Source organism: Podarcis raffonei, chromosome 17 (assembly GCF_027172205.1).
Source record: "Podarcis raffonei isolate rPodRaf1 chromosome 17, rPodRaf1.pri, whole genome shotgun sequence".
Taxonomy (NCBI): Eukaryota; Metazoa; Chordata; class Lepidosauria; order Squamata; family Lacertidae; genus Podarcis; species Podarcis raffonei.
In genome coordinates, this window is record NC_070618.1 from 4,158,183 (window position 1) to 4,167,169 (window position 8,987).

An 8,987-nucleotide genomic window follows, 5' to 3' on the forward strand; every position below is an offset into this window, starting at 1 on the left:
CAAAATAAAACCATCAACCCGGTGACCTTATGTCCGAGGCTCTTAAGTCTCTCTCCTGACCCCTCTGCCAGTCTCTTTGATAGTCTTTAATATTCAAGACCAAATCTCGATGGGGCTCCCGCCTTGCAGCATCCAAGTTTCTTCCAGCCAGGCCTACGTGCTTGAAAGTAAGGCCTATAAGGTATTCCAGATCTTGTTTCATTCTCCTTAAAGTTCCAAATGTCCCTATAGCTCCAACTTCCAGCTGAATCAAATTTATAATCCAAGTGTCATATGATCTCCAGATAAGGAGATCTCTCCATTTTTCATTTTCCAATTCAGGCCAGGCTTCCATCTTCAAAGGTTTGTTTCTTCTTATTACCATCGTGTCAGGCCTCAGGTTACCGCTCACCTTTTGCATCTGCAGGGTTGGGTCACCCCCTTTTTTCTCTTCAATGGCAGCATTATTCTCCTTCTCAATTTCCTCTGTTTGTTCAGTTAAGTAAAAATCCTGTACCAAGTTCTTATCAAGTTCATTGCTAGAACTGGCTCTTGTGCCCAAGGTTATAACATTTGTAGTCAAAACATCTATTTGATCTTGCAACTTTCCCAAGAGAAAGTCTTGTTCAGTTCAGACTGTATCTCTTTACTCACGGCCATTCTTGCAATGTCCCAAAACTCCCTCTAGGGGGATTTAAGTTTCTTTTTACTCCTTTCAGCACAAAACCAAAAGTTCCATACGTTAAATTGTAGCAGTCCTTCCTTCTTTTAAAACATAAAAATGTAACCAATACTTACATTGTAGCCAATATAAGCAGCAGAGACAAAAACCTCTTTTTGTATCTTGACAGCTAACTTGACGGCTGTCAAATTATTCAATTACTCCTCAACCGGCTCTCACGGACCACTCCCGGGTCCAGGGGGGGTGGCACGTCGGTTTTTAAATTTAGTTCTTCTCCCACAGGTTCCCCTGCTTCCAAGTAAGTTTCCTTGTAATTTCAATCGGTAGAATTAAAATCTTTTATAAAAAGTAGAGTTCTCCACGACTTTAGTTGGAGGTTCTTTGCTTCAAAATATTTACAGAAAGGGGAGGCAGACTTCCTGGTTTTACCTTCCCCGATCAGTGCCGAATTTAAAAATATTTAAAGGATCCAATTTCCGTACTACTCACGGGTTGTTGTTTTAAAGTCCCAATTGTTCCAGGAAAAGGCAGCGCTCTCCGGCAACAGCAATGCGGTTTCGCTCCACGGAAATAGCCGATGACTCTCAGCACTGCGCCGCTTCCCCCTCTTCACTTCGGAGCCCGTTGGTGGGTTCCTTAGTGGGTTGGGGGGGTGCTAATGGTGCCCGCCGAGTCCCATGGTCACAGGCTTCATCCGCCTGTGATTTTTGAAAGGGTCCCCGATTCGCCGCAGTGGATACGACCCGTTTCGTGCGGAGCTGGTCCCTCCAGTTCAGAGGGAGGCAGCCATTGCCGAAGGCGCCACCCCGGAAGTCTCCATGATGCCTTCTCTCTCTGAGCCCAGAGAGGGCATTTTGCTTCAATGTCCTTGCTGTGTTAAGGTCCAAATTCAGTTTTTCTAAGAGCCTAGCAACTGATGGAGTTTTCTGAGTTCTGATCTCTGATGGTTTTCCAACTTCTTTCTTAGGCAATCTCTTCAAAAAGTCTTCACTCAAATCCACAGTTCCAAAAGATAGCCTTCAACAACTCCTGCAGTCTCCTACCAGGACCCACACATCATGGTGTAAACTGAGCCCTTTTATACAGACAGTAAATTGCCAAATGTGTCCAGTAACAAAGATAAGAGACTCACAAAATGCCTACAGCTGCATTGTGGGGCATGAGTAATCTCTACTGACTCATAGAAGATTAACCTATTAATTGCCTTCCTTAACACACCTTTATCCAATTTTAGGTGCTGGGTCCCCCATTTTTAGCTTACTCGGTTCATTCCCATTTCAATGCCGCTTGCTCTCTCTGAGGCACTTACTTCACTGGTGGGGGAATGGGGAAGGAACCCCCTTTGGCAGAACAATCATCGTTAAATTTTGACATAATAATAAATCATTAAGCAAACAGAGTAAAATGCAGAAAAGGGTATATCCAGCAGGAAGTTCTCCTGTGCAAACTTCCTTATAATGGCCAGGCAGTCTTGTGCAAGAGAATGTCTGGTAGACTGTATCCTCAGTGCATATGTATGCACACACACACACACACACACACACACACACACTTACACAGATAGTATTGTTCTTGCGAGGGGATGTCACTTCCATAAGGTCTTGGTGACCCTTAAGATGATGGCTTCATTCAACATTTTAGTTGATGTAGTATCCTTATTGATTTCTGTTTCAGTCTGGGATTCATGAAGATCAGGATAACAGCATGGCCAGAGGAATATGAAGATATCACATTTAAAATAAGTATGAGTGCCCAAACATCTGTAATGCCTATCCAGTAGAAGAGTATGCTCAAAATTTCCATGAGAAAGCTAGATACGTAGAGAATGAGGAAAGAAGCCAGCGCTTTGATGGCATTCAGGTGAACCTCTGTGCTGGCATCCCTAGTACTGCTTTGTAGAAGGTTTTTGTGTCTCCACAGAGAAGTTAGTAATAAGATGGACGAGGACAAAAATATCATGAAGGGAAGGAAATTTGGAGCGGTATATAGAAGGGAAACATACCAACAGTCGTTAGATATTTTAATTCTCGAGTCACTGCTATTGCTTTGGAATGATTCAAATAGATTACATTTAGTCATTTTGCTACTGCCTATTACTGCCACAGTGGTGGTGATTGCAGAGAAGACCACAGTCCCCAGAAGCAGCCAAGGCACCAGCCCAGGGAATCTCCGCTTCATTTGCAGGAATACAGGGTGGGAGAAGTTAGCAATTTTTACACAGTACAAGACACTGAGCCAAGTGGCAAACCAAAGGTCAGTAGTAGTAAGAAATGTCCAGCTGCTGTAGCCTGCCAACATTACGTTCATTAATCGAACAGCATCCTTGAAAAAGAGGTTGACTATTGCCGAATGTATCAAAACTGCATGAAAAGCAAATCTGAATAAGCTAAGGCAATTCAGGATCATGTCAGCTGGGGACACTTTTCTGCTTCCATGCCAGTCAATGAAGTTAACGATAGCGATAAATCCATTTCCCACCATTCCTATGAGGGTTTCAATAACAAGAAGAATGAAGCCGAACAATTCATATGAGGTTGGCATATTTCTGAGCACGTAATAAGAGCGTTTCTTCCACTATAATGTTGACTATTAGCCCTGTCTGCTGCTGCTGCTGCTTCCCTTTATATGACCAGTGTAGAGCTCAATCTTTCCGCCTTCTATCTATAACAAAAATGCTTGTAGAGAGAGGAAGGAGCTATTTTCAGTTGTTGATTCTCTTCAGATGCAAATCACACCTGGAAAGAATTTATTACTAAATCTGTATCATCTGTCCTGTTGTCATATTTGCAAATTCTACAGAGGTGCTAAATATCATCTTTGCATCTGGCTTAGCAAACAATGATGCATGACTCTTTTTTGATTTGTCGATTTTGAAGAAAGTTTGTTCAACAATATTACTATTTTTAATCCAGCTGAAAACATATTTATCTAATAATTTAGTATGTTTATTGTGTTTGTTGGCATATTGTGTTTGTGTGGCAAGTTGTTTTGATTATTTGGATAATTAAAGCAGGGTGTTTAATTAGCCGGCCAATAGCAGGAATGTCTAGAATTACATTTCCTAAGGAAAATGGAAACTAGGGGAATTAAACATCAGGAAGCTGAGTATTTGTATTTGTCAGTCTGGACTTTTTCTACAGCTTATTTCTGTAGATGATGAAATTAATAAAGTTGGGATAAGTTGATGGAAAAAGAGATCCCATTTTTGACATATTTTAATTTTTTTATCTTAAATGTGACCTTGAAGGCATGTGTGAAATATCTTCACTTCTTAGTACTTTAAAGAAAGATCAGCAGGCTAATCTGGTGTTACTATTGAACTATAATGATCACATCCTGTAAAAAAAAATGGGTTTCACATATACAATAGAATCAGGGCTTTTTCCCCCTGCCAGACTCAATTCTAAGAGAACAAGGGAGGTGTTAATGGTGAATTCTAGTACCCGTTTTTTTCTAGAAAAACAATGCTGGATAGAATCTTCTACCAAAGTTAACCTTAGGATTCAAGAAACAAACAAGATAACCACTTAGTCATTTCTCACTAGGTTTGTCCTTTCAACTACAAACTGGACAAGGTTAACAAAACAGCAAACAGACAGGAACTTGTAGGAAATAAACAATGGTACAAAGAACAAGACTATAATGGCAATCACTCATCCAAAAATACTCCCGTCGCTTTCCTAAAATATGCTGATATTTGTAACTTTGCTGTCTGAAAGCAGCACCTTCATTTCCAACGATATCTTTCCAGAAAAAGAGGTGCCGGAGCTCAACTTGAACTTCTCCCTTGTTCTCTTAGAATGGCAATGGCGTCCACCTGAGAGATGCTGGAGCATATAAACATATATTCGTAACAGACACATGTCTTAATTCCAGCAAAAGGTTCTAAACCTCCTGATAGTGTGTGTAGAAATACACGGGAGAGGTGGATACAAGTGGGTTCATGTTCACACCTTGTAAAAGCTGACAGTTTAACTTCAACATAGTAAAGGGAAAGGGACCCCTGACCATTAGGTCCAGTTGTAACTGACTCTGGGGTTGCGGCGCTCATCTCGCTTTATTGGCCGAGGGAGCCGGCGTACAGCTTCCGGGTCATGTGGCCAGCATGACTAAGCCACTTCTGGCAAACCAGAGCAGCGCACGGAAATGCCGTTTACCTTCCAGCTGGAGTGGTACCTATTTATCTACTTGCACTCTGAAGTGGTTTCAAACTGCGGCGCGTGCAGTTTGATCCATCTTTTAGATTTAGGGGAGCTAGTCTCAAACGTTTGTTGGGGGAGACCTAGGTTTTTTGGGGGCGGTTATTTGTCCTGTCTTCACGCTTTTTAAGATGGAGGACCACTGTAGCCACCCCCAACGACACGTTTTCAACGTGGAGGGTGAGGGAACAGCTGCAGTCGCCTGCGGTTCCTGCGCAATGTTTGCCATCTTGCCAAAGGTTGTAGGCAGCTTTACCTGCAGCAATTGTATGTTGATTGCCCTCTTAGAACACAAAGTCCAGCAACTGGAGGAACGTGTAGCTACGCTCCAAAGAATTAGAGAGCTAGAGCTCTTCTTGGAAGCAACAGAGAACACCGTCTTCACCAAGGAGGAGACAGGGGACACCCCTGAGAAGGAGGCTAGTTCACCAACACAGGTGCCAGATATATGGAGAAATGTGACTCAAAGAAGTAGGAGGCCCATGGTTCACTCTGATTGTTTAGAAATACACAATTGCTTTGAAGTCCTCTCCCCTAGCATGGAAGACGAAGAACAGACTCCATTTGAGGATCTCTCCCTCATTACAGTCGATCAGGTATATGAAGACGAGCGGCAAAGTCAGTCCTCAGGGAATGTGCAGGCGACCTTGGAATGGACAGCTCACGGAAGAACCCCAACCAAACCTAAGAGGAGGCGTGTAGTGGTGATAGGGGATTCCCTACTGAGGGGAACAGAAGCAGTGATCTGTGGGCCTGACAAGATGTCTCGGAGGTGTGCTGTCTCCCCGGGGTTAAGATCCAAGATGTAACTGAATGACTGCAAGGAATCATAAAACCCACTGACAAATACCCCTTCCTCTTGGTTCATGTGGGAACCAATGACACTGCAAGCAATAGCCTCCAGAAGATCAAAAGAGACTACGAGGCTCTGGGCAGGAAATTGAAGCAATTAAATGCACAAATTGTCGTCTCATCTGTCCTCCCAGTTGAACGACGTGGCCCAGGGAGAGAGGGAAAAATAGTGGAAGTGAACAGCTGGCTTCGCAAATGGTGTAAACAGGAACGGTTTGGATTCTTAGATCACGGACTGCAGTTTCTTGAAGATGGACTTCTGGCAAGCGATGGGCTGCACCTCACAATGGTTGGGAGGAATGTTTTTGCCAAAAATCTCAGAAACCTCATCAGGAGGGCTTTAAACTGACTAATGTGGGGGAGGGAGACAGTGCTCCTGAAGGTAGGAGTCTATCAATTGATGAAGATGATCATCCAAATATCATAGACCAAATGGAGCAAACAGCATGCAGACCTAGTGGTGGGAGGAAAAAAATCCTTAAATAAGAGACACGGGGGAATGATTAATGGACTTCAATGTCTGTACACTAATGCGCAAAGCATGGGAAATAAACAAGATGAGCTTGAGCTCTTGGTACAGCAAACTAAATATGACATAATAGGCATCACTGAAACCTGGTGGGATAAGTCCCACGATTGGAATGTAATAATGGAGGGATACAATCTATTTCAGAGAAACAGACCAGACAAGAAAGGAGGAGGATTGGCGTTATATGTCAGGGATGTGTATACCTGTGAAGAGATCCAAGATTTAGAACCTCAAAGCCAAAGTGAGAGCATTTGGGTCAAAATTAAGGGAGAGAAGAATAACAGAGACCTCATTGTGGGAGTTTACTATAGATCCCCAAGCCAAACGGAGGACATAGATGATGCCTTCCTGGAACAGATGGCCAAGCATGCAAAAGGAAGGGAGATAGTAGTAATGGGGGACTTCAATTACCCGGATATTTGTTGGATGTCAAACTCAGCCAAGAGCATAAGGTCAAACAGATTCCTCACTGGCCTTCTAGACAATTTCATTGTCCAGAAAGTGGGAGAAGCAACAAGAGGAACAGCCATTTTAGATCTGGTCCTAACCAATGTTGATGACCTGGTTAGAGGGGTAGAAGTGGAAGGATCATTAGGCACGAGTGATCATGCTCTTCTGAAGTTTACTATACAGCGGAAAGGAGCAGCCAAGCATACTAGGATTCAATTTCTTGACTTTAAGAAAGCCGACTTCATAAAACTTAGGGAAGTGCTGGGTGAGATCCCATGGACAGTAATACTAAAAGGAAAGGGAGTTCATGATGGCTGGGAGTTTGTTAAGAGGGAGATAGTAAAAGCACAACTTCAGGCAATACCAATGAGACGGAAACATGGAAGGTGCCTAAAGAAGCCAGGGTGGCTATCTAAAGAACTTTTAACTGAGTTAAGATTAAAAAAGGATGTGTACAAAAAATGGAAAAGGGGGGAAACCACCAAAGAGGAATTCAAACAAATAGCCAGCACGTGTAGACACAAAGTCAGAAAAGCTAAAGCACAGAATGAACTCAGGCTTGCTAGAGAGGTTAAAAGCAACAAAAAAGGCTTTTATGGGTATGTCCGTAGCAAAAGGAAGAACAAAGAAACAGTGGGGTCACTCAGAGGAGAAGATGGTGAAATGCAAACAGGGGACACAGAAAGGGCTGAACTCCTCAATGCTTTCTTTGCCTCAATCTTCTCTGATAAAGAAAACAATGCCCGACCTGAAGAATTTGGAGCAAATGATTCAGCAGAGGAAACACAGCCCAGAATAACTAAGGAGATAGTACAAGAATACTTGGCTAGTTTAGATGTATTCAAGTCTCCAGGGCCAGATGAACTGCATCCAAGAGTATTAAAAGAACTGGCAGATGTGATCTCAGAACCACTGGCAGTCATCTTTGAGAATTCCTGGAGAACAGGTGAAGTCCCGGCAGACTGGAGGAGGGCAAATGTTGTCCCTATTTTCAAAAAGGGGAAAAGAGAGGACCCAAATAATTACCACCCAGTCAGTCTGACATCAATACCAGGGAAGATTCTGGAGCAGATCATTAAGCAAACAGTCTGTGAGCACCTAGAAAGGAATGCTGTGATCACCAATAGTCAGCATGGATTTCTGAAAAATAAGTCATGTCAGACTAACCTGATCTCGTTTTTTGACAGAATTACAAGCCTGGTAGATGAAGGGAATGCAGTGGATGTAGCCTACCTTGATTTCAGCAAGGCATTTGACAAGGTGCCCCATGATATTCTTGTAAAGAAGCTGGTAAAATGCGGTCTTGACTATGCTACCACTCAGTGGATTTGTAACTGGCTGACTGACCGAACCCAAAGAGTGCTCATCAATGGTTCCTCTTCATCCTGGAGAAGAGTGACTAGTGGGGTGCCACAGGGTTCTGTCTTGGGCCCGGTCTTATTCAACATCTTTATCAACAACTTGGATGATGGACTCAAGGGCATCCTGATCAAATTTGCAGATGACACCAAATTGGGAGGGGTGGCTAACACCCCAGAGGACAGGATCACACTTCAAAATGACCTTGACAGATTAGAGAACTGGGCCAAAACAAATAAGATGAACTTTAACAGGGAGAAATGTAAAGTATTGCACTTGGGCAAAAAAAATGAGAGGCACAAATACAAGATGGGTGACACCTGGCTTGAGAGCAGTACATGTGAAAAGGATCTAGGAGTCTTGGTTGACCACAAACTTGACATAAGCCAACAGTGTGACGCGGCAGCTAAAAAAGCCAATGCAATTCTGGGCTGCATCAATAGGAGTATAGCATCTAGATCAAGGGAAGTAATAGTGCCACTGTATTCTGCTCTGGTCAGACCTCACCTGGAGTACTGTGTCCAGTTCTGGGCACCACAGTGCAAGAAGGACACTGACAAACTGGAACGTGTCCAGAGGAGGGCAACCAAAATGGTCAAAGGCCTGGAAACGATGCCTTATGAGGAACGGCTAAGGGAGCTGGGCATGTTTAGCCTGGAGAAGAGGAGGTTAAGGGGTGATATGATAGCCATGTTCAAATATATAAAAGGATGTCATATAGAGGAGGGAGAAAGGTTGTTTTCTGCTGCTCCAGAGAAGCGGACACGGAGCAATGGATCCAAACTACAAGAAAGAAGATTCCACCTAAACATTAGGAAGAACTTCCTAGGACTTCCAGGTTAGCGCCATCGGCTAATGGCGGATTCCCTCCGAGCTCCGGAGGGAATCGGCTCCGCAGGAACCGGGTCTTGCTGCTGCGGTGACGCGGGGACCCTCA

The 8,987-nt window shown here is 43.5% G+C and overlaps 1 protein-coding gene across 1 annotated transcript; it reads right to left on the bottom strand.

The window, feature by feature from the left end:
- Positions 1 to 2,290: 2,290 nt before the first annotated feature.
- LOC128405323 (taste receptor type 2 member 8-like) lies at positions 2,291 to 3,142 on the bottom strand. Its single transcript, XM_053371849.1, has one exon. The coding sequence runs from the start codon at positions 3,140 to 3,142 to the stop codon at positions 2,291 to 2,293; it is 852 nt and encodes a 283-aa protein (XP_053227824.1).
- Positions 3,143 to 8,987: the final 5,845 nt, after the last annotated feature.